General features: G+C 35.9%; 1 protein-coding gene across 10 annotated transcripts in view; it reads right to left on the minus strand.

Moving 5' to 3' along the window:
• Positions 1–27,064, minus strand: part of VPS13B (vacuolar protein sorting 13 homolog B) — a 455,756-nt gene that overhangs the window by 174,403 nt on the left and 254,289 nt on the right. For 7 of the 10 annotated variants that reach the window (XM_082046868.1, XM_082046866.1, XM_082046869.1 and 4 more), the window contains 5 exons: positions 26,660–26,831; positions 25,621–25,735; positions 23,237–23,378; positions 20,067–20,475; positions 14,966–15,077 (listed from right to left, as the gene is read on the minus strand). In XM_082046868.1, the coding sequence (XP_081902994.1) occupies positions 14,966–15,077; positions 20,067–20,475; positions 23,237–23,378; positions 25,621–25,735; positions 26,660–26,831 (950 nt within the window). Of the gene's footprint in view, positions 1–14,965; positions 15,078–20,066; positions 20,476–23,236; positions 23,379–23,927; positions 23,995–25,620; positions 25,736–26,659; positions 26,832–27,064 lie in introns of all 10 variants that reach the window. The other 3 variants (XM_082046872.1, XM_082046871.1, XM_082046870.1) reach the window with 1 other exon arrangement.

Below are 27,064 nucleotides of genomic sequence, written 5' to 3' on the forward strand. Positions count from 1 at the left end.
TCTTTCTAGAGGAAATTTAGTATCAACTCCATGCTAATAAGTGTTTCCAGTACAATGAGTCTAAAGGAAGGTATGTTAATTTTAATTCTCAAAGGCATGAAGAGCCAAAAGACAATTTTTTCAAATTGGTGTCTAGTTTTTATAAAATATTTAGACTTGAACAATCAAGGTGGTGTTACCAAAATACAGGGCAAAACACAACTTATCTGGTAAGTTTTCTCCTTTCTTTGCTTAGAGAACTCTTCTTGAACATAACAAAGAACAGAGTGCCCTCAAACTCCCTTGTCTTCCATTAGTCCTTATTGGATTTTTATAGGTTTCTTGTCAACTGCTTGAGAACCAGATAAAGCATAGAAGCATAGGCCCCAAACCTTCCAGCTTTCCTAAGATCTGCTGTTGTCTTTTTTTTTTTTTTTTTTTTAAATCTCAGGAAAAGCTTTTGAACACCCATCTCTTCCATTACAAAAGTTAAATGTCCTCCTGAAAAAAACCACTTCCCCACCAGCATTTTCCAGTCTGTTCTGGCTTTGAAGGACAACCGAAGCAGAGGAAAGAAGTGCTCCACTACAGCATACTTTGATTATGCAGATTATAATACACCTTTTGACAGTAATTCACCAATTATTTTAGAGACTTAAGGCAACGCCTTTAGGCAAGGTATTACTAGAGACTTCAGCTCCTCTTTACTATATCATTTATATTCTCAAAGTATGCCTAATGGAATCACATTCTCCTTGACTTACAACCATTTGAGAAAGTTTTCAAGAACTACTAGTAACAACTTTGACAAAGGGTGTAAACTTCCACAGAGAAATCTAGAGAGGTTTCCTAAAAGAAAACAAGAGACTAAAGCTACTGAGAAGTATTTTGCACATCACTGAAAGGACTAATTTTTTCCAAATATTTAGTGAAAAATCCAGAAGATGTGGAAGGATGCAGCAAACATTCAAGAGAGATCTGCTTGAAAGGTCAGTTCACAGATTTAATTCTGACACATAGAGTCTTAACTTAAAATCTGTAACAAAGCTGTGACTATAAGCCACACATTCTGTGTCCCATTCTTACAGCCATTTTTAAACCCACTAATTCTTCCATGTCTTAAATACAATTACCACAACTCAAATTTACGAATAGTTATTTCAGATTTAAGTGACTGTAGCTTTTTGTTTCTTCTATGCTGAAAAATAAATTGGTAACTTCTGTTTTAAAGGCATATTACTGCTAAATCTTAAACTGTGATACCAATATACTGAACTTTTTGAAAGTAAACTTTCACATGCACACAGATGCACCACTTCAAAAGAGTTATTTATTTAAAGGCTTTTTAATGTACTTCAAATATGCTTTAAAAGATGAAAAAGAGAACAAATGAAACCTATTAGGAAATGGACCTCAAAACTAATTATTAGGATTAAAGTATAAAATATATAAAAATCGTAGAGGACCAGAAAGAACAGGTAAAGGACATGACAGTACATAAACTCAAGAGGATTCCCATTCATTATAAACCGTTGCTGAGGTAACTTTTGGCAGCAGGAGACAACATATTGTTAGAAACCTACATCCTGCCATAGGAAGCCACAGAATACACCACTGCTTTTGTAAACATTAAATATAAAACCTTCCCACTAAATTGGTTAAAGTCTACTATTCAGCATGTACACATAGCCTGCTGGAGATGTTTTTTAACAGAGGTTTTAAGTAAGCTCTAACTTACAGGGCAATATCAGGCCAGAGTCATACTCATCTACTCAAACTGTCCGTGTGTATTCACAACATTGATCATGAAGACTACAAATTCCAATGTTGGGTATTTCAACTGACCCCATGAGGCACCCAAAACATATAAATGGTGGCAGTTACCAAGAAAATGCAGAGTTGTACTTTCTGCCTGGAGCTAAGATAAAATGCAAGGACACTACACAGATACAAACACACACAAATACCCAGCTCACTACACTGCCCATTTGGGAAACAGCAAATTGTATCATATGTAGTTAGTTTGAGTCCAGTTTAGCAAATACAGTTGCCTAATTTTATTTTCTTTTATGAGCGACAATGTGTGAAGAGTACAACATGGAGATTTACAAAATTATTTTTAGAAAGCAACTTCTACAATGCTTGCAGTTACCTAATATATCAGGCATTTTTAATTATGCCAAGAACATGGAAAATCAACCATTGCAAGCTGTCTGAAGAATAAAGTGTGTCAAAAGAGAGTCTGAACCAACACACAGCAGAGAATTGCATCCCTCTGAATTTTTCTTGAATATATATACATATCCAACAAACTGGGAAGCAGAAAAATTTCAGATTTGCTTTGCAGTTGGGATTGTTAATCTGCAAGTTTCTCCTTGTTTCTTGAAAAAATGTCACATATAAAGATTAAATAATACTATTCAATAGTTAAATAACTTTGGTTATGAGGAACAGTTCAAATCTGTTCTGCTCCTATCCTGTAAGTACAGGATATATCTATGTATAGATACTCCTACATTCTACTTGTGTCACCTCCACACCTGTTTATTTTTTACTGCTGGAGAACACACACTATCATGCCAGAAAAATTGAGTATCTATGATTTATGCCAATAATCGACATTTGAACTCAACGGTGGTGCCTGATACTATCTCTGTATTTTATTACTCTCAGCATGCACTTGTGTTAGCCATTAACATACCAGTGTTAGCTATTGCCTCCTCACAGAAAAAATAAAAGAACAAACCCTAACAACCAAAAGCATCAGAGGGCATGAAAAATGTTTGGAGAGGCTGAAGAATGCTGCATTTATCTTTGTGTCCTACAACTAATAAATCCCATAAGAATATGAACCCTTCCTAAAAAAAAAAAAAAAAAAAAAAATAAAAGAAAGAACAGCTTCTGAAATGCAACAAAAGCACTGTATATCAACTTTTTAATCTGTTTTGTTGTTGGTGGTGTTGATTTTTTTTTCTTTTTACCGCAGCATAATCAGTTTTAATAGTAATAATGGTAGAAGAAGTAGCGCGCACAGTAAGAGCTTAAACATAAGAAACATTAAGCATGACTTTTGGTTGTGCTTAAGGCAGTTAAGCACTAAGCTATCTTGGAAAATCAGTAAGGGCGAGGAACCACACTCAACACAGTTTGAGTTGTTCAGGATAACAGTTAGAAGGATTTAATTTTGCCATGGGAGCTTTGAATAGTATCCCATTGAGAAATATGCTCAAATAACACATAATCGTTCTCTATATTGCTGATAATCCTTTTTGTTAAATAATTGAAAACCAAAGTAGAAATACTTAACAACGTCAAATGGAAAAGAAAGACACTGGCAAAAGGTTTGCAAGAGAAAAATCTTCCTATCCAAAAAACAGTTTAAGAACTGTGGTATGAATTTGTCATAGATAAAACCCTGTGAGGGACATCAGAGAACCCACAAATATTTATGGAATGAACCGCAATCTGTATACAGAAGTTAATAAATGACTCATTACAAATGGGATATGGTTTTCCCAGTAACAGAAGCACACAACTTGCATTATATTTAACTTGAGATCCTGTTATAATTAAAATACTACAAAGAAAAAAAGTCTGATTTATATATTACTGGAAAATACTTTTCAACAAACAAAACATTTGTTGAAACCAAATCTGATGGAACTTATATTTACCCACAAACAGTTAAGAAGAAAACTGTATAGAATAGTAACTTTTTAAAAGCTTTCCTGAATTATTTTAGAATAAATTATTTCTCACAGACGAGACTTTTGAATGCTAATTTTTCACTATATAAGACAGAAAAATAACCTTGATATGTGGATTCGATCATATATGCTAAGAATCTGCAAAGGAAACCCTGGGAAGAAGCTGTAAGGAGTTTGTATAAAGTAACGGAACATTACTTAAGTAACTTGTATAGGGGGACCACTCTTACTCTTAAATTGGCATCAATACCTAAGGACCAACTAATTATTTTCTCCCACATTAACACAAACTCAAACACCTCCCCTTGTTTCCCCCAGTATTTTACAATAACAGGCAAAATATAAAACTACTTGGTTACAGAAAAAGATTAAAGGGAGGTAACTTGAAAGAAGAAATGTAAAAACTTCAATAACATTGCTTTATAACATAAAACATACAACACAACTCACATAAAAAATAACTCTAGTTTTCAGATTTCCTTTCATTTTCCAGTTTTACAGCTTATCTGAAAGAGCTTTTCATTGCATTCAAGTTGCTGAGTATGTCAACTGTGAAAGGTATCGTGGGATTTTGAAATGGGTTTTAATGTCTTTTTTCTTTGTCTCTGTGCCTTTTTTTGTTTACCTTTTTAAACTGCTACAGTATGTTTAATAATGTTAATCTGAATCTGAGAATTTGATTAAAATTGTTGGTTCATAGTGTCAGGCTCTGTGCTGTGTTTCAAAAGCTGAAACATGATGGCAGATTAAGCTGACCCAAGCCCACACTGCTGCAATAGTCCTTGTTTTGCTAGGACTAATCCTTGTGTACCTATACAATAAATAGGCTCAGGGCAATGACCTGATGCCCCCAAAATGTTGAGCTCCTTCAGCTCCCTCAGCCCACTCACTATGCACAAGTACAACCAGCAACACCATGGAGCTGCAAAGAGAGGTACGTCTTAGAAAAGCTTGAGGTTAGGTTTGCAGCCTAAGTGGGCACAAAACTCATTGCCCAAGGAACACAAAAGTAATGGCTAAAGGAGTGTTAAAAATCTAGCCTACTGTGGGCTGCCCCAGGGAAGCCCAGGGCCGCACTTTACCCCTCCAGTCCCCTCGCAGGGCCTGGCCAGGCCTGCACATCACTTGCTTTGGTGGGAGGGCGAGAGACGTCTCTGCTCAAAGAGCTCTTCAAACATCTGATGTTTTCTCTCCACCATGGTAAATCAAGAATTCAAACAGTTGGAAAAATATTTTCCAATGGGAAGAAGAGCCATTATTAGAGTGAAAGGAAGCAAATAGCAACCCAATCTGATTTCAGTGAAGGAGCTGTGTTTCAGTGCTGCTTGAGGCAAAACAGGGACATAAGATTTCTGAAGGGTTCATTTAAGACATGCAAAAGGTTATGAAACAAAAACGAGAAGAAATGACTCTTCCTAGAGAGAAGATAACAAGAACTGCAACAACCTTAAGGTCCCAACAAAAAAACCCCAAAACTATGCATAACAAGTACTCATTATGTAAAGATGAGGAAATATCAAGGCAAGTAGTACAAAATATTGAGCATTTCAGTATGTAAAATGATGACAGAATATAATGAAAATTTTAAGACTTAAACAATTTTTGTTTAGTTTGATTTTATTTTGATTGGCTTTACTATAATAGGCTTCATCACACCAGAACTGCAGGTTTTGGAAAAAAAAAGGAAATGGAAAAAATTACGTTAAACAGCACCTCAAACCAGTACAAACAAAGGAAATCCTAATCTCTCCTCCACTCAGTCATCATAAACATATTACAGATTTCAAAACTGAAGTTGTATGAACTTCACGTTTCAAGCTCCATATATATCACATAGCAAACACTAATTAACTGTGTTAAAATGGTATTTGAGACAGCAAGAAATATCAGGAGACCAAGGAAACTCTGAGTTCAGGCTGCCATGTATCTTTAACTCGGCCTTGACTTTGCAGACCATACGGTAGTTAAGATCACCCACAGCTGAGAAACCTTTTTATAGAACAAAGTGTAGCACGCTAGCACAACAGAGAAAGCAATGCCCTTGTGAAAGTTTTACAACTGCTATTTACTTCTGACCTTAAGCTGTTAAATGATGGCATCTTGATTAAACAGTCAAAGAAACAGGGTACATGCAACAATAAATTATATAAAATATGTTATTAAACACTTTGTAGACTACTTTTTTGAAGGGATGCTTCTCTCATGTATGTCTCCCAAGTTCACAGCTAAACTGTCTGACCTGAGAATTTCATGACCTGAACCCACAGGTCAATTTAAAGGGAGTCTGAAAACCTATTCCCAATTTAGTTCTAAATCACACACAGGTGTTAGTGAGAATGAGTTATACCTGAACAACAAAACAATCACAACCACGCTGTAAACTCAAAAGCTTTCCCAGAAAACTGAAATGCAGTTGCCCTAAGCATTGAGACTGAGATCTTCACTCTGCTGCAACTCCACCACTTAGCAAACACACTGGGGTGAGGCCAACAGCCAAAACAAGGCTTGACCATGGAGCATGAGGTTGTTATCACGGTATTTGCCAGCTGGAGTGTGTGTTCAAGCCAGTCACGGACTTGGAAGAGACCACCGCGCTGCCCTGCGGTGCTGGAGCTCAGAGGTTCTCCTCAGCCTGCCTCGCCACCACAGCCCCTCCCAAACACAGGAGCAAGTTCCCATCATCTTCCAGGCTAACCCTGAAGGAACCTGAAAGATCTACAAAGACACTGTTTGAAATCTCTGCCTGACTCTAGAGCAGAACTATTGTGCACACATTAAGACATCTCTGCGAATCTCCATTAAATTGTTTCCATCCCTCCTCCCCACAAAGGGCCGGGATGCTGCTGGCACCTCTGTGCAAACACCTCGTCTGAGGCAGGAGCAGAGCGCCCAACTGAAAGGAAGAATTTTGCAGACAGATGAATATTAAGTTCCCAAAGTAAAATTGAGAGTAACGGTAAATCACTGAGGAGGGAAGTTATTTTTAATATTATTTTTTATTTAAAATACACGCATTGCTTGAGGGTTACTAGGAGACTTCAAAAAATAACTTTAACGACTTCACAGATTTCACCTTTGCTCTGTGTGAATGAATTGGTTATTCCTTTGAATTCATTCTTTATTGACGTTTACTTAACATTTTTTTGCCTGACATTTTTAATAAGGTTTCCAAAAGAACTGCTCTAATTAACAAAGGGATGCTTAAATGACATAATAGTTCAATTTGCTTTCTTTGAGGAACTGCACAAAGAAATTAAAAATGAATCTAATAATCAGACAAAAAAAAATTCAGTGCTACTAAGTGAAAGGGAAAATAGAAAGTGGGTATGTGCACTGAGCACATAGTGATTAAACTGAAGAATTAAACAGGACAAATGAAATTGTGGAAATGCATTTCTTATTATGAATTTTACTTTATTTTGCTTATCGCATTTTAAGGAAATGTATTTTAAATATTGGAGGCACCAGTAAAACTCGCAATTCAAGAAATTTCAAGTAAAAATAAGACTGATAGTTATAGTTGAACAGTTTTAAAGTTGAATTCCAAATATAAATTTAGCTTTGAATAGCTTTTGGTATTAGATAATTAACAAGCTGCATTTCTGAAACTAAATGGGCAGTTCCAGCTGTTATTTTACAATTAGTTTCCACTGAGGGTTTTAAATTAATAACTGCTGCAATAACCTCAAACATGCCAATGTTAATTAGGAGTGGTGTTTCCATGTAATGCTATCCATATATATGAATATTTTACTGGGCAAAAGGTCCAAGTAGACTTTTTTTTTCTATTCTACTAAAGATAGAAGAAGATAAAAATGTGAAGTGGGAATAGACTTTACTTCCAAGCACTATTCCAGAGAGAGCTACAGGATTCTTATGGAAGATAAAGATGACTTTCCTAAGGTCCTTATGCTAAAAAATGCATGAGTTCAAGCACAGTAGTAAAGGACAATATTTAGAACTCAGTAATTAATATGAATATTTTGATTTACACACAATTCAACAATTAATAAAGCTAAAGATTATTACACAAAAAGATTGCATGTCCAAATTAACTGTAGAGGGAATCTTATTAAAAAAAATAAAAGGCACATCCTGAGGAATAAAAACGTCCTGGTCTGAAAACTGAAAAATTAGAAAATAAATTACAGGGACAAGTTTAAAATATTCACTGTTACAATTTTTTTTTTTTTGCCTTAACACAGCAAGAAAAGAACTGAAAATGGTGGTAGTGTGACCCTGTTTCACAACTTCTGTGTAATAAGGGAAATACTTCTCAGTGAAATACTGATATTTTTCCTAAAAGTCTAAAAGTTATTTTCTTACATAACATTACCTCTGCAGTTTTAAACTTTTTGAAATTAAAGAAAAACTGCAATAGAGATTTTATGATGCACTGTAACATTTACTTTTTCTGATTCCCTATGGTACATATGCACGTTTTAATAAGCTGCTCACATTTCCATCAAAAGTATGTATTCGTACATTTTTTCACTGATTATCTTTGTTGCCTTTATTCAAAGAAAAATAAAGAAACTCAAGTTAGCATTACCTAATTCCTTGCTTGCCTATCACGTAAGCTCCAATGAAGTATTCAAAAAATTAAAGGAAAACAGAAAATACATTTTATTAGACCCTTTATAAAATAATAAACTCTTAAAATGAAATTATTCAAATTAGGTGCATATTCTGGGAAACATTTAGTTATCTGGATACTAAACCTCTAAGCAAAAGAAAATAATTTTAAACTGTTAATTGGTTTGAAAAGGAAAACAAAGAATTAACCTTTTTGCTCATACTACAGTTACAGAAAATCCAGGGTTTTTGTAACAGTGATTTAAACATATAGTTTTTTGAACGTAAATATGTCCCACAGTAATTTAATACTGAACAAAAAATATTTCTGAAGAGAAGATGCTTATAGATGTGGGTGCTGTTGAAAAGTTTTGAAAAGCATTTGATTTTCCAAACCACATTTGAAAGAAAAAACAGATTTCCACACAGACTGCTGGCTACATATGTGCTTCTTGCATAACCTCCTGCCATCATTCTTTCCTTCCCCTCGCTCCAGCACTATCAGCACAGGCACACAAAATTGTTTATTACTCCTTTTTTTCAACTGAAGGATTTTAGTTAACCAATTATGGGCATTACATGATTATTACAAGCATGTCCTAGACAAAGCTGCTTAAAATAAAGATAAATAGCATATATGTTACAAGAAAAAGATCATTGTTTTGTTACTTGTAAGTGTTTGAACGATAAAAAAAAGTGGAAACCAGTAAACTACAAGAATGAAAAACATAGTAGGTTAGATACATTTCTAATAAAAATACTTGTGAAAAGTTTCAGGAAAAAATACAAAATAATTTACAGCTTTTCATGATTAAACTCTTCACTTGTAACTTTTTTTAAGGGGAGTGGTGGCGTTTAGAGAATTTCCATTTACATTCTCAAATTGAAAACAGTCTAAGGACAGCTTTATGCTTTGATCTATGAAAGATCTACACATGAAAATGACCATGGAACATTCAGACCTGGACGATTAAGCTTTGATGTATGACATGAATGAAACCCTTGGATCTTAAAAATGATGAATCCAGAGCGTGGACAACAATTAGATTCTTTATTGGCCAAGCTGAGGAAAGCTTGTGATTCTGTCCACCTAAACTTCCAGGACTTGACAGTTCAGTAATTTTTATGCTGGACTTTCCAAGCAAGGCCTGTCCACAACAGTCTCCAAACATCCTCTGTGCTCTCTGTATTCTCTGTGCTCTTTGTCAGACGCTTTGTTTTTTTTTTTCTTAACAATATTTTGCCTCAAAATTACTTTACTCCATGCGTTCATGGATACTCCCTAAAATTCTATTAATTAAATGCTTCATGCCAGAGTTTGCTAAAAACAGCCACGTTGGGATGACTGGCAATTATCTATATAATCGAGCAGGCAATTTGCACAGTTTTTGGTATAATAGAGTCCTTATCCCAATACAGAACTAGAACTAAATGTCATTTCAATTTCAACTCTGTTCTGCTTCATATTTCAGCAGAGCCATGCATCTCCTTCCTCCTGTTTTTCAGTCAGAGAAACAGAATTGCTGGGTCTTAGGATGAAGTTTTCTCAGCCATTTTCCTACTGACACTGTCCAGTTCTGCTGGCAGCTCAGCACAACCAGTGCTGTTCATTGTTATAAACCCCCAACATACGCAGCTTCATTTTTAATTCTGTCCTTTTTACGTCATGTTTCCACTGACTAAAAGTGTTCAAGGATTTTAACTACGCTCAGCTTAACTGCACTAAGCACTGTTTGTATATACAGGAAAATACTGTTGTAATCTAAAAAGGTGACAAAATTATTTCACAGAACGAGATTATTGGGCAGAAAACTGGTTAAGATGACTACAGACACATCTGATTAGTTCCACTTCTTTAAAGCATTGTAATGTATTCATGCTGACATTCTACATTAGTTACTTCTAATAAAAGAACTAAGTAAGTGACAAAAGGAAAACATACGAAGACACACAAAGAAGGAAACGTGGAGCTACCCCAGGAGATGCTACTCTGTTTGCTGCAGCCATGTCATACATGGAACAGGATCTTCTGGCCTGGTGCCCTCACAACTGTTTCATACCCATCAAAAGTCTGTTATTTTGTCAAGTGATTATTAAACTAATCTAAATAGTCTTCTAGCTTTATTGCTGGGAGAAAGACTTGAGCAACTTGATCTAAATTGCTTGAAGTAGGAAGCTGGACTAGATGAATGAGAGAAGTCCCTTCCCTGATTCTGTGCTTCCTTCGGATTTTTGTAACAGAATCAGCCTTGTAACTGCTTTTGGCACTCTGCACGTAAAACATATATTTAAGTTTTTAAACACTATAGCAGCAGCACACCTTTGATGTTAGGTACCAATGAATCCCTAGATCAGAGAGTTTTATGAAGATCTTCAGGAAGAAACTTAAGTTGGAATTTTTATCTTACTAGACACCAGAGAGCTGAGCAAGAACAAGCCCAGGATTGAGAAATGCCACTTTTTGCCTCCAAAGAGATGCTTGCTTTTTCCTGTAGTTACAGCATTTATGAATGTAATTTCTCTGACATTAAATAGCTAGCTGACCTTCACTCTATCAGGGCATTAACAGGACTTCCCCATCTCAGCACTCTCTGTTCCCAAAACTGCTAGACCTTCTCTGTTTTGTGAAATGTATTTGAGCATGCATTTGGCCACTTCAAAAGTTCCAACAAACACAGCATGATCACACAAGCCCAGAAATGACCACATCATATTGTTTTTCTGCAGCCTGCTGAGTCGTCTCCAAGCAGCAGCCCCCCTAATCCCAAGTTTAATATGATCAGGTAATTAAAACCCACAAAAATGTGGTTTTCTCCTCCTCTGCTTAGCAGAAACTTCACTTACTCCGACTATCTGACTCCTCCAGAGTTTTAATAAACTGCTCTTCCCTCTCTTTCACCAGGCTGGGCAGCTGCCTCACTTGTATCCTTACCCAAAATCTCCTCTATTCTGTTCCCAGGCCCCATTCTAAAGCCTTGTGGTGTCTACAAGAGTTCTGCTCAACAGAACTGGCCTTTTCTTGATGGGAACATACAATGTTGGTCATATGTGTTGAAGACAAACACATCTTAGCTGGTGTTTAAGAAGGAGAAATTAATGAGAAATCATTAAAACAAACAAACCAACTCCTAGGATTTAGTAGGGAGAAAAAATGGTAATGAGAGACTGTCTTTTACTATGACAAGCTAAAAACATGTCACTGTACTTCTTTCAAGAGCCCTATATTTACTGTTACGGTACATGCATCTGTTTACTGTGTGTATTAACAGTCTAAACTAAATTAGTCTGTTTTCTACTGGATGAACTAGTTATTTTTAGACTAATTTTTCTATGGTATAAGAAAATTGAATTACTGTGTCAATACATTTCTTTCTGAATCCAAATAATCACCTGAAAAAGAATTTGTGCCTAAACTTTTGGGGCACATTATTTTTCAAACATTCCATTTTCAATTTAGTTCTCTCTCCAAGTTCAGCAAGTAAGCTCTTTTCCCTGTGACACAGGCAGAGTCACTCCAGCTTACAGGTCAGAAGTGGCCCAGTTTATTTATTAAGACCTGCAGCCACACCAGATTTACCTTCCATGCACTGGTGTTCTCTTAATGATACACAATCACATCCAGCTTTTCATGTATGAATTTATGGCAAAAATTCAAAAGACATTTGGAAATTCCATTCAGCCTTTAGACATGAAAAAGCTTCTCAGTCTCTCCTAAAAGAACAGTTTCTAAATGAGAAGCAAAAATCCTTCTTTCTCATGAAACACTACAAAAGTGACATTAATTGCATGTGGTTGTAGTTCAGACCTAAACAGAAGACTGTTTAAACCAAAGTGACACCACAAATTAAGTTTGTATCCCCACTCCAGAAACACTGTAAAGACAGTGGTTCAGACAATGATTTATTTTCTTTTATTCTATTAAAAGCAGCAGCAGCAAATAAGAGGAGAAGAGACGTTTGAAAAAGAAAGAAGATGACATGTTGGGATTATTAGAATGCTGTAGCAGCTAATTCTTCAGGCTGCTGTAATTTATTTTTTTGCAGAGTTTCTTAAGCTGGATATTGTACACTTGCACCTCTGTTGATATGTACTAAGAAATATTTCACCAAAAATACATGTTACACATTGTGTGCGTTTGCTTATTTTAGTACTTGATGTTTAAGCATTTTGTATTTGCTCCAGTTACAGATTTTTGCTATCTAGTACCATCTGCTGTGGGTGGGTTAAAAAGGGCAAATATTGCATAAGTTAAAAATTTCACATTTGGAGAAACAAATACTAATATCAGGCCTATATGTTAAAAATATCCCACTGTTTGGGTTATTTTTTTTTTTGCGTTTTTGTTTTGGTTTTTTCCTTCAATACAGACCTGCCCTAACAATACAAAAACCTGTATACCATCTTATTATCTGAAAAAAAACTGACTAATGGTGAAATTAACTCCACACACAACTCCACTGGCCTAACAGCAGTGACTGCCACATATGAAAATGAACAGCTATCTTCAACCACATTTCTGTAACTACAGTATGTTCTGGATCAAAGAGTACGTAATTAGAAAATGCATCTACTCTGAACTGAAATCTTAATATTTTTAATTACAAAAATATTGATTCATATTGCTTGAAAGTGTTGAAGCTTGCTTAAACAGATCAAAATAGTAACCCTCTTCCCAAAACCAAAAGACCACCCACTACCAGCTTCAATATTGTCTCATAAAACTCTGCAAAGTAACTTGACACTCTGCCTCGACGTATTTTAAAAACACTAAAGCTAGTATAATTGCATGATTAAAGGAACAAAGATAAGACTGAGTCATTTGACAGCTGCTGAGAAATTGGAAGAACGGTCACTGAAGCAGTTAGAGGAAATTACTGAAAATGGCAGACATTTCTCAGAAAAAGCCACAGGAGGCACAGTGTGGAGAGACTGGTCACAAAGAAGCCAGTAACAACCAGATGGAGATGTCTGTGGCCCAGTGCTTATTTCTGCCTTACACATTCAGTGTATTAATTTCTAAAGGAGGAGTGGAGCATATTGTAACTGTATAAAACTATGAAAATCAAATATACACTGTACAAATCTAGTCTGGACCATTTATGTATATAAGACCCGGATGCCCATAATGCAAAAGGGCATCAGAATCTTTAAGCGATTGAGTGACTTTTGGTTTGAAAAGCACAGAATTTATACATTTCAGGTAAAGCCACAGATGCAAAGATATCAGACTGAAAAATGTAAATTGGCACAGCTTCATTGATTCTAGATGTACATCGCATCCCTACTGCTGCTCACTCACTGATTTGTAATGTGCATAAACTGCACAGTTCCCCTAGGTGACAGAAACAACGTTATGGAAGCTGAAACTTGTAGATTTGACTTCATGATAGTGGATTTTTCTGATAAATTTTTGGTTGCTGTTGAAGGAGAATGGAACCTACATTTCACTCTGTAACCCTCAAAGCAGAATCAGATGGGAGTCTCCTAGGACAGGGAGGGCAAAAGCAGGAAGAGCCTCCAGAAATGCTGGGAAGATGTTTTATCTGTGGGCACACCGAAAGCTGGATCAGGCCCTGCCACCCAAAGCCACTGCTGGTGCCAGGCTGAAGATTTCTTCCACGAAAGCTCCATAATAAAACAGACACAACACTCAAAAAACCCCCAAACAAACAGAACCAACAAAAAAACCCTCATAAAACAAAAATACACAAAAAACCCTACTATAACTAAACGTACAAGCAAAAAAAAAACCAACCAACCAATTTAAATATTTCCGCATGGAAATACGGAGAAAAAGACTTACAACTTCTAAGTGATCAGAAGAGTCTCCTAAAAATGCTAGTCTTGATGAAAAGTAAAACTTGCTGTCATTTTCTAGGCAGTAAATGTTTTACTGCTGGGAAAAGATTTTGATGTTTGTAATTTCTATTGAAGAGCACTATGAAGTAGTTAAAAATATTGCCACATCTGAAAAACAGACCAACGGGAAGTATAAGACACTTGTTCATCTGTATTTCTGTGACTTTTCTCACTTGGTATTATTTGCAACCATACTTTCATGTCTGGCAGCAGTGCCAACTCTACTACGGATCATATATTATTTTTATCACGTTGATTACATATGTTCACCACTTTTGCTGCCTATATATGATTAGTGTGGTTTGCACATACTTAGTGACACAATCCAGAGCATGACATTTTCACAGAAAATGTGTTTACTGGGAAAGAGCTCCTTAGAAGTTTGTGTTCCTTTCAGCTTTGATCTACATGACATCAAGAATTCTACAGCTTGAATATATGTTTACCATTTAAATTATTAAGATCTATCTCCTTCACACTATATGGCTACTGAGCATTTTGGTAGTCACAAAAAATTTCCTTTTCTCTTAGGTGAACTTAGTAGCAGATGAATAAAAGAAAGCCCTTTAAAACGTTCTCATCTGTGAGCTTAAGCTTCATAGTGACTTGACATTTAAATTCTGTTATTCATCAGCACTTCACAGAAGAACTTGATTTGTCGAAATGGATTTGAAAGCCCTCAAGTGAAGAAAATCAGAAAAACCTGGTTTTGAATATCAAAAGATTGTACGTGAAAAGTATTTTTACAGGCTGCATGTACCCGTTTTATGGATCAATTAACTTATCCCAAAATGAATTTTTCTGCGAGCATATATGAAAACCAAAACTCCTCCCCCAACACTTACTGATAAATGTCTTTTCTGAGCACAGCTCTACTAAGAGGGTTGTCAGCCTGAGGAGCCATAGAGACAGATCCAATCTTGAGAACCAAAGTGTCTTCTTTAATTGCTGGATTAGCTGTAGTTAGGAGAAGAGAAAATATGTGGTTGATTAAAAGTCAAATGCACACAGCAGAAACTATGAAAAACTATTTATTAAAACATTATAAATAAGAGTATCTGCTAAGTGTTCAGTTCTGCTCAGGAGCAACAACTAATGCAGAAAAAAAAAGGTGCCACAAAATCAATATCACTGTTTTGTTACACAAAAGACAAAACTATTGTAATTTGATTTCCGCACAGAGTTCACAACTAAATCCTGGTCTCTGACTACTCATTTTCTCTGATGCTCTTTTTTTGGTCCAAAATGATGTTGATCCCACAGACTTCTTTGTGATCTGTTTCTCCAACAATTATCTGCTGAAATTTCAGCATGTAAAACACTCTAAATCATGCACTCTTTTTAATACGGTCCTAGATCTTTCAGAAGTAAAACACTGCAGGATATTACAATGTAATCATCCTAGTAGCATTTGGAATGGGTTGTAACACACATGAAAAGTTCAAACACAAGGACTGAAACAAGAGAATCTGAAATCTGACACATGCACAAAGAACAAGACCTAGTACTGGACAGTAAATTCCACATCAATAACAAAATTACTCCAAGAAGAAAAATCTCTGCTTTCCACTTCATCATATTAAAATTTCAGCCATATGTACAAATTCTTAGCTTTAAAAGCAGTGGTCATATTAGATAGAAAACCAAAGTTCTGCCCAGAAAAAAACCTGCACCACATTTCTTGCAGTAAATAAACTGCATGAACTTTCCTTACAAGAAAAGATTGAGTCCGCTGCATCTCCTTCTCAGCAGACACAGACATACACTAAGGATTTGGATAAGCTCTGTTCAGAAGACTTCAGAGTAACAAGGAACCTCCTGAGAACATGCGATGTGAGCTCAAGGAGTTCAACATCTGAAGTGAAATGGTTCACCACCAGCGTGACGCAGAACACTGACAGCATGATGTCACAATTGCTGCCACATCCAAGGAAATTCAGCAGGACTCTCATATATGGGTTCTGAAAACAAAATGATAGTAGCAGAACAGCCTTTAAATAATTAACTGAAGAGTGAAATGCTTGGTGTGGAAAGAACCAGTGAAGTCTATGAACTTAAAAAATGGCTTCTCCTGACCTGCTAATGTCTTGGTGAATAAGCCACCATGCTTTGCAGCTATACATATATACATATGTATATTTTAAAACAGATATAAGAAATCACTGAATTGACAGAAATGATGGTTTGAAACAACCACCATAAACATGCAGCAAAGTGGTAACACAAGTTCCGACACACAACTGAATCAGAACGCAACGGACTTACTTAAAAGAGCTTCATCTACTTAAAAAGCAAAGTCAAATCCTTTAGTCCACAAAGCAGAGCAAAACCATAGATAGATGGTTTGGTTCCCAGAACTAAGGTAGAAAAGTTAAGCTGAAAATAAAATGCTGTGTGTGACTACATCTGAAACTGTATTTTCAACTTTTTGATAAATGAGTAAGGCATTGTGCTAAATATTAGAATTCCTGTCACTGCACACTTAACATGTTGGATTTCTTTTCTGATACATATGAAGGAGGAGGGAAGGCATTAAATATACTTCAGGTTGTAAATGAAACTTAATTAAGGGGCTTCTTCTCCAGCACTAGATTAACATTTGTGGTGCTTTTCAACACCCTCTCCAGTTTTATCAATTCCCATTTTTATAATAGAAAGACAATTGCACACGATATTCCATCATCTGCCTGACACAGAAGTACAGCTACTGCCCTTATTTCTTTTCACTAAGTCCACTGTGATGCTTAAGCTGTTTTCAGCCACTGTTGCCCAGGATAGTCTCTCCAGTCCTGAAGATATAGTTCTGAATAAAATTTTTCCTTGATATATAACTTTTGCCTTAGAATATTTTTAACAAGCACTGATGTAAGCACAGTGATCCAGATGCAGGACCTGTAGAGTCCCCAACATTATCTTCCTCAGGAGATTCTTCATGACATACACTGATGCTACCATCAATCATTTTATTTTTACTTTCAGATTATTAAATACCAATTTAACTTCTTATTCCCAATTTTTTTTTTAATTTTTATTTTTTTTTTTTTAAGACTTCTAGGTAGCTGTTTTAAATTCATTTAGCATTTCCACATATATCATACTGGGATGTATTTAATTTAGAATAGCATGAGACACAATGTCAAACTCCTTACAAAAATCTAAGTAGATAAAATCTTTGCAAACATATTAGCAACTTAGAATTGTAATCATAATGAAGCATGGAAATCAGATGTGTTTAACCAGACTAATTTCCCATAAGAGTATTTTTATTATCGTGTAACAAATACATTTATAAACTGAATCATGTAATAGAGTTTTTCCTTTATGTTCTCTGAGGGAAAGCAATGAAACTATCTATCTTAACTTTATTTGAACATCGCACTTTTCTTTTTTCTAGATACACCTTCGGCTGCCTAAAACCTGGTCTTCTAAGGTGTGTTAAAAATTAGCCTTGGAAGACTAAGATCCCCGAGCAGAAGTTACTCAGTCTGAGTGATGTGAAACTGTTTAATAGCAAGCAAGGACAGACCATATGTTACAACAGACTTCAAAGTGGGGAGTCATGCTCATGTGACAAGAATATATCACTGCTACAAATGCAGGACATACATTTATTCAGGATGCCGCCTTTTCTTTTTCACTATCAATAAATTTGTCATGTCCTTTCTAGTAATTCCAGATATTTTGATCCTACTAGATATATATAAAAAAGGTCCCTACTGTCCTTGGACCACCCAGTTGTAGATTTTCCCTGTCTTTACCACTTCTCATCCTTTGCTTTTCCAATTTACAATTTTCATTTATAGTGTTCTGCTATGCAGTATTTCTCGTTTCTATTTGTTATATATTGCTTTTATTTATTTAGTTGTCTTCACTTCATCACCAAGTGTGGGCTGCTGGCCAGAGCTTGAAACACCACCTGATGTATTAACAAGTCAAACTCTGAGGGACAGTAACATTGCCTGTTGCCTGGGACAGAATGCTGCCCGCGAGTCCACCACAAAAAGAAATGTTCATCAGGTGCTGCTGGAAAAACCATAAAACCAAAATGTTATAAAATTGTGTGGGTGTATGTACATACGTGTATGTAAATTGCAAAGGAGAAAAAACATTATTTTGATTATTTCACAGTGTCTGTGTACCACAGTTCATGGTGCATGTTTGGTTTTGGACTGCACAAATAAAGAACAGATTTGCTTTTTTTTTTGGTAGCCATTGCTAGGTACAACGTACGAACAGCAGACGATTGACTAGAAGAGAAACTGAGGTCGTTGTTTTTGTACTTCTACTGCAGTGATCACAGTTTGAAACACACAGATCCTATTGGATTAAAAATCTCTCTTAGACAATAAATGATGAATGAGGTCTTATGGGGCAGAGCTCCACAATGTATAACACTTTTCTGACCTAGCACACCAGTAACATAGGTCATATTCAACTCTTACTCCTTATTATTGTTTCTGATTTCTGTTATTCTTGAAGACAATAAGCAGCAGAAAAGAGAAGTGATTTCACATTCAGAGACAGATGAGAGTTTGGGAAAATCTGGGGTGAAAGACGAAATGAAAGCAGAATGGTACTGATTTTCATAGTGATGATATTTCAGGGTTTTCCAGCAAAAGAGGTCAGCTGGCTTTCTTATTAACTTAGTAAAGCTAATCTTTAGTGTTATTCTTTAAAAGCATACATAGTTTTCCTCCCTATATACATGCTTAACCAGGACAGTCCTTTTCTTTGCATGTATTTTCAAACAAGACAAAGTTTTTTATAATTTCTTTTTAATTAAATATGCAGCTACAGAGCTACAAAAACATACTTTTAAAAAATATTTCCTTGACAGCATGCCCTAGAACTTCCTTCCAACCAGAATCATAATTCTTTCTTGCCAACACAGCCAGTCTAATTTTATCTTCCTGTGATTTCAGCATTCCCAGTTGGAAAATTGTAGAGGATGTTGGCAAAAAAATGATCTATGTAAATTCTCACTGTCTGCACTTCTTGCAACTAGGTTATGAGAAAAAATCAAAGACTATACTCTTAGGATTATATTGTGTGCTATCATATATAATGGTAAAAAACCCTGCCATACCTATAGGACTTATGTAAACATATCATGATATCAGTGTAACCATTCCTGCCCCCCCGCCTCTTTTTTTAAGCTCTAAAACAATTGTTGGCAATGGAAACAATTGCATTCCCACTAGCTGTTACAAAGTGTAATTTTAACATCAGCATCTATTTATTTCTAGATAAAGACTGTAAATGGGATTTAAATATATTTTGTGTACGAAGGGAAAACGTTTTCTTACTGAAAAAAAGCATTATCCATAGATCAAATAGCTACTTACTGTTGTTTGAAAGAACAGCTGACGCTCTCCACACCTCTGTAAACGCCTGCACACCTTTTACACAAGGCAGTCTGAAAGGCTTCAACTAAGACTTACTAAATAAATGATAAACCATATCATCTGTTGGGCATCAGCCTCAAGGTACATTCAAATAACTTTTGCCAAACTGAACTAGAATATCTACCTGCTTCACTATTACATGGTTTTCTAGGTGCCAATTCCCAGCAGAGCTAAGGCTCCCTGCTCACACTCTGTTGCTGGAACAGGCATCCATGGAAGAATGAACTGGCATCAGCACAATGAGAGCTGATGCAAGAATCAGCACTGCAGAATTGGGTAAAGAGCTCTCTCCACAATTCTTGAGGGTTTTTTAAAATAATCACATTTTAAATGCAAACTCTACAGATACTGGGAAAATGAAAATAAAGTAAAAACCCCCAAAATTCTCAGCAGATCTGCAGAGAAGTAGCATGAATGCTAGATGTTTCCTAACTGTGACCATAAAAACTGAAGGCCCTAGCAACGGTCCGCAATTTCACTAAGTTGGAGTATTCGTCTACAATTCTGAACAGCAAAAAATCTCTAACATAAAATACTGTACCTTCTGCAGAATGATGTTCTTCCTCATTTTTGGGAAAGAAGACTCTTATTACACCAGTATTGATATAAATCAGAGGCAAGTTGCGGGAAGTTAGAGCATGAGTCTTCATAGGTTGGCCTGGTGATTTTCTTTTCTCCTTTTGACTCCTTGGCAGTCTGGCTTGAAAAATGCTTGCAATTGCATTAAGCAAAGGAAAACAGAGGACCACATCAAAGGCTTGAGCAGAGAGAAGGATCTCATGAAGAAAGTGAGGAGAACCATCAGTGTGACCTTCCGATAGCTTATGGAATGTTCTGCGTTCATTTCTTGATATCAGTTTGTGCCGGACATTTTTCGTCACAGCTTTGGTGTAAGTGAGAGAAAGAAATCCATGTTGTTGGTGTGAGCCATCTAAGAGTTTTGCAGTTGTCTGTTTCAAGGAAAAAAAAAGAAATAAACAGCTGCAAAAACATACACATATAACATCCACTAATTGCCATATTCTCTGGTAGTTATGATGTTTAGGGTCCTACATTTTCTAATAGCTTTCCAATATCTCTGAATAGTAGAAAAAATTTCTTTCATTTTTTCGAATGGACAATTTGCCCACAGTATGTCCAAATTCACTGTATTGGGTCAGCTAAAACTAAGAACTGCTGAAAACTTTTTTTTTTTGATTATTTATGCTGTATGAAATTCAAATCCAATCAGCCAAAAAAATCCCCATATACTCAAGAGTCTATATTTACCAAACATTTTCTCATTTTTTTTCACACAGTTAAATATTTTGATTTCTCCTTCAATTTAGACATTTTCAAAGTAGATCTTGCACTGTTTCTTCTGTATGTGCAAACACCGCAGGTGCTGAAATAACACCTGGGTGCTGAAAGAGCTTCACTCCATCTAAATCTGGGTGTATATATCACCCATAGCCAACTAAATACTCTAATAATTGACCTGATTTTGCTCTCATCACCTCTGAATATTTAAAGAGAATAACTGTACTATGTGCTAAAGCACATCACTTAAATTAAGATACATTGCACTCTATTTTAGAAAGAGCAGATTCCTTCACTTAGGAGGACAGATTTGCTAAATATAGATGACAATTACATGCTTAGTTCCCAGAAGATGTACAATACAGTTTTCATATTATCTTTGAAAGTCTTTCAGTCATACATTGTTAATGAGTGAAAAATGTAAAAATAATAACTAGGAAAATAATTTTTAACAGTGTAATAAACATTTTGATATAATTTGATAAGATTGTTCAACTACTAGCTTTAATCATGTGAGCACAAATGAAAGTAACTACGTTTTGCAAGTAGTTGCTTCTTTCAGCATCTTAAGTTTGATTAACAACTATTTAATGTAATTTAAACCTTGCTAATAGAAGAACAACATAACTTTCTTAAATAAAGAGGATACATAGCTTAAATGCTGAAAAATTGCAAGCTTCTATGATTAAGTGAATTAAACAAATTAGTAAATTAATTTCCTATAAGAACTGAAACAAAGAGAATAATAGAAAGTATTACCAATCAATATTCATGGTGAAAATAAATAAGACCACACAGAACTTCCACTAACATAAAAAGATTCTATACAGCCGTATATTTGTGAAGCTAAAGAGCCCAATGTCACAGAATCACAGAATCGACTGGGTTGGAAAAGACCTCAGAGATCATTGAGTCCAACCCTTGGTCCAACTCTAGTCCGTTTACTAGATCATGGCACTAAGTGCCATGTCCAATCTCAGTTTAAAAACCTCCAGGGACGGCGAGTCCACCACCTCCCTGGGCAGCCATTCCAATGCCTGACCACTCTCTCTGTAAAGAATTTCTTTCTAATATCCAGCCTAAATTTCCCCTGGCAGAGTTTAAGCCCATGCCCCCTTGTCCTATTGCTGACTGCCTGGGAGAAGAGACCAATCCCCACCTGGCTATAACTTCCCTTCAGGTAGTTATAGAGAGTGATGAGGTCACCTCTAAGCCTCCTCTTCTCTAGACTAAACAACCCCAGCTCCCTCAGCCTCTCCCCATAGGTCTTATGCTCAAGTCCCTTCACCAGTCTTGTTGCTCTTCTCTGGACTCGCTCCAGCACTTCAATGTCTTTCCTGAACTGAGGGGCCCAGAACTGAACACAATACTCCAGGTGTGGCCTCACCAATGCAGAGTACAGGGGAAGGATCACTTCCCTTGTCCTGCTGACCACGCTATTTTTGATACAGGACAGGATACCATTGGCCTTCTTGGCCACCTGGGCACACTGATGGCTCATGTTGAGCTTCCTGTCAATTAGTACCCCCAGGTCCCTTTCTGTCTGACTGCTCTCCAGCCACTCTGCGCCCAGCCTGTAGCGCTGCAGGGGGTTGTTGTGACCAAAGTGCAGCACCCGGCACTTGGCCTTATTGAACTTCATCCCATTGGAATCAGCCCATTTTTCCAGTCTGTCCAGATCCCTCTGCAGAGCCCTCCTGCCTTCCAGCAGGTCGACACTCCCTCCCAACTTGGTGTCATCAGCAAATTTGCTGATGATGGTCTCAATTCCCTCATCTAAATCGTCAATAATACATGTCATCACATGTAGTCTTCCAAGGATAAACAGGCAAGAAAAAAAGAGGTTAAAAATCTCACACTGAGATATTTTGAATCAGCAAGTAATGTTTCAATTATTCAAAAGAAAGGCTCAGATATGAAATTACTAATTTTTGCATTACCATAATTATAAGTAGTAATTTTAAAAGGCTGCATAAAGGTATATTGCAGTAATATGAAGTACTTAGATCTCTAAGTTGATATGAGGATTACATGAAAAAAATGCAGCATTCAGTACTGGCTTTGATATATTTGTCCTCCAAACATTACTGTATGTTGTCACTTTTAAAATAAATTAATCCCATTGACTTTAGCGGACTGCTGTAATACACCAGGTTGTGAACCTTCAACTGTCATTCTCATAACTACTAAAATATGACTGACAACTATTACTAAAGGATAAGAGGGAAACAACACAACTAACATAATGTAAGCCATAAATATACTCAGTAAAAGACAATTAGATTACAAGATACTAAAGCTGCATGAGGTTTTTTTCTTTGCTTTTTTTTTTTTTCTTTTTTCTTTTTTTTTCCCCAACCAGAATTTATTAGTGGAAGTTCTGTGGTAAAAATTTTTTAAAAAGATTCTTACAGAGGGAAAGAAGCCAGAGAAATTACTGAAAGGGTCCTGCTTGCTGATGGGTCGAACCAACAAGGTACGTCTGTTCAGCTTGTCAGTACAGGAAAGGAACACACCTCCATATTGCCCCAGAGACCAAGAATCTTCCCCAAGGCTTGAGGTAATGAACGAGGCATGGAAGAGGGGAAGACAAAAAGCAACAACAAAAATAATTGCTAAAAGCAAAAAAAAATTACAGAAAAATTGCATGGTTTGATGTAACTGCAAGATAAAGTCTGTGCCACACCTTTCCCTAAAAAGCTGGAATTCAATCGGATCAAGCAAAAAAGTGGTACAAAAACCCCAACTTTGTAAAATTTTATGTTAAAGGACAACCTACAGCAAGAGGTCAAGACACATGAGAATAAAAGTATAGTAAAATCCTGCATACAGAAAAGGGACTTAGCCCTGGATTTCCAGCAGATAGCTTCATTAGAAGGACAAGGAGAATGATTACAAGAACCAAGAAACTGAACAAAAAGCTGTACTCATGCACTACAAAATCATAGTATTATTTAGAAAAAATGAGCTACTAAATCTTAAAATGTGTTTTGTACTACAGTTCTCGTAATCATTCTTTTTATCATATGTAAGAATAAAGAAAAATATGTTGCTTAAAAAGAGTTATTCAGGTAAACACCTTAGTTTACTAAAGAAATCTCACCAAAAGCTTTTCTCTGCATTGTAGAAATATTCCTTCAAAATGTCCTGACTGCCAGTCTCCCCCTGGCCTGGAAGACAGAACGTTCACCTTATCTATTCTCTGCTTTTGGTTTTAGTCCACAGAGACTTAAAGACAGTGAAAGGTCCTCTGAAGAGATTACAGAATATAAACGAGCACAGCAACAGTTTTGTCAAGTGGAATAACGTAATAACTTTTTTTTTTTCTAAAGCCTCAATATAACTTTAGCAAACAAGAACACCTTGAAGTTGAAAACATTTCTAATGGAGCATTAAGCTCCTGGGAATGAAGTACTTTCTCTGAAACTCTCCATAGAATCTGTGGACAAAGCAGCTTAAGAGCACCTAGCCACTGGGATGTCAAAACATTTTAAGCTCCATGACTTGATTTTAAAATATTTTTAAAAATACAAGTACAAATTTTTATTATCACATATTAGAATATGTACAAACAATAACTGCATTGTAACGTAGGCAAAAGAACAGGAATTCAACTTTATTTGTTAGACAGCTGATCAGAAAAATAATCTCAGAAATGCTGGTAACTTTGCTAAGGTGATACTAAATCTCCTTCCTATTGTGCAGAGGGAACAATAGGTGTCCAGTAAGACCTTGCAGATGTTGACTCTTAAGTCAATACCATTTGTGCTCCTAAATATTTTTGTCATTTTCAATATCAAAAAATGTTCTGAAGCTTTTAACTATTTTTTTCCTTTCAGGGAATAACACAACACTAGTGTTTTCATGGCCAATACGGTGGCACACGAATCTCTGTTCAGAACCGTGTGTCTGGTTGCCAAATGAACACAGTCACATTGCTGAAGTAAACTATTCAACTAACACGACTTGTTAAGACATACAGCAGGCCTAACTGCCTACTCACAGAACGTTAGGGATTGGAATGGACCTCAAAAGATCATCCAGTCCAATCCCCCTGCCGGAGCAGGAACACCTGGATGAGGTTACACAGGAAGGTGTCCAGACAGGTTTTGAATGTCTCCAGAGAAGGAGACTCCACAACCCCCCTGGGCAGCCTGTTCCAGGCTCTGTCACCCTCACTGAGAAGAAGTTTCTTCTCAAATTTAAGTGGAACCTTTTGTGTTCCAGTTTGTACCCATTATCCCTTGTCCTATCAAAATGTACATAATATTGATGACACACTGGTTGATGTTAATTACTGCAGTTTTACTCTGGTGTGTCTGCATAACCCTGTGCTGTGTGACAAAGACACAGATAATCAGCTTTGTTCCCTGCATTATGGTGTTGCTAAGACACAGCAAAAGTAACAGCTCCATTTTTCAGAAACTTCTTTTTAATACCCAAGAGTATTGTACCATAAATCATTAAATAATGGCACTTGCTAACACATTATGAAGAGATATTTAAGGAATTTCTCATTCAAAAGTTCAGCTAACATGAATTATTTTAGTCTAACGCACCAACAGAGCAGTGTGAAAAATGCAATCCTGATTTGTAATGATTTCTATGTATTTCCTTGTAATTGGATATAATGCTGAGAAAATGTAATTCTGACTTTTATTACTTAAAAGGTTAAAATAATTTCACTGAAATTGAACAATTACCTTAAATTCAATTTAAGAATTAGGCAAAAAAAAAAAAAAACCAACCCACCCTGCCTTCTCCTGAAACTGAAGCAGAATAACTCCAGGAATTACCTGTTTCTGTAATGGTCAATATTGAAGCTTTCTATTTTACATTTGATTTTGGTATAGACATCCTGCATATCCACCGAGGCACTGAGATCTTCTAATTCACTGACAACACAAACTTCTGCAATAGTCAAAGAAAATAAAAAATATTAGTTATTAATCTGAAACTTGCAAGTTTTTAAGCAAGAAATATATCTGAGACACTATAGTTTGTAAATAGGATGATGCTACTTCTACTCAGAATTCTTTCATAAAGCACTTTTTGATTTGAGTGTCTTACAGATAGAAACCAGAAAAAAATCCTAGAATCCAAAGCTTTTCATACAAATGTATCGAGAGATTTGTATCTGGGGATTTTAGTTCAGGTGTTCACAGTATAATTCTTGGAAAAAAATGTAAAAAAATATTTGCCAAGATATGTACTCTAACCATACTTGAGATTACTTTCTCTCATGTAACTTTTTAAAATCAAAGGTTTAAGTTTCAAAATTAGCTTTAATCATTAGTCTCCTTATATTTTCACATTTCTATGAGTAACGATGTTAATTGCTAAGGAGCAGTGTTTCCTACAAAAAAAAAATTTGAAGAAGTCCTGCAATACATTTATAGAATCTGAGCTCCTTTCAAACAATTACTGCCTGGATGATAATTCAAATTTAATCTCAAAGGAAAAAAGAGAAGCTGAGTACCACACATATTTCTGTTTTTAACACAGGTTGAAACTTTTATGTTGAACTCCATATTAAGCTTCCTACGACATTAAGGATTGATGATTATGTTAAATTTAATTTTGAAGTTATCAATACAAAACTACATGTTTATACATGAACACAGACAAATCATACCACTAAATAATAGAACAGCACTGAATTCTGACTACATGCACTAACCTAAGAAGAGCTTATCACTCCAGTTTCAAATATTCCCATTATTTCTGCATTACAGTGTTTAATATTGTCAATAAATGCTCTGAGTAGCTAATACTGTGCTGTAGAATAATGTATGGAATTCAAAATAGCATATTAGGGGAAAAAATGCTGAATACCTGTGCCATTATTTCTAGGATCAGGAGCAAACAATTTTATAGTAATTTTTGGCAACATCCACTGCATCCACAGGCTGACACGTCCACTTGAGACTCCGATATTACTTGTTGTTTGTTCCAATGTAATGGAGTCTGAGAAAGGAGAATCATCACCACCCTGAAGAGAATCACCCTGTGAAACAGATGCAATAGCTGAGGAAAAAAAATAAGTGTTGCTTTTCACCACTCCTCTTTTTTCTTATGTCTAGATTGATGTAGGTGCCCAAACCATATAAATACAGCCTCACTGACAGTATTTGAATTAGAAAAAAATAACATATTAAATTAAAATAAATTAAAATATAAAAATATATATTCTCCTTTTCTTAGACAGATAAAATACACTTTGGCAAAGACTATATGGTA

Source organism: Streptopelia decaocto (genome assembly GCF_964273445.1).
Source record: "Streptopelia decaocto genome assembly, chromosome: 2".
NCBI classification, from domain to species: domain Eukaryota; kingdom Metazoa; phylum Chordata; class Aves; order Columbiformes; family Columbidae; genus Streptopelia; species Streptopelia decaocto.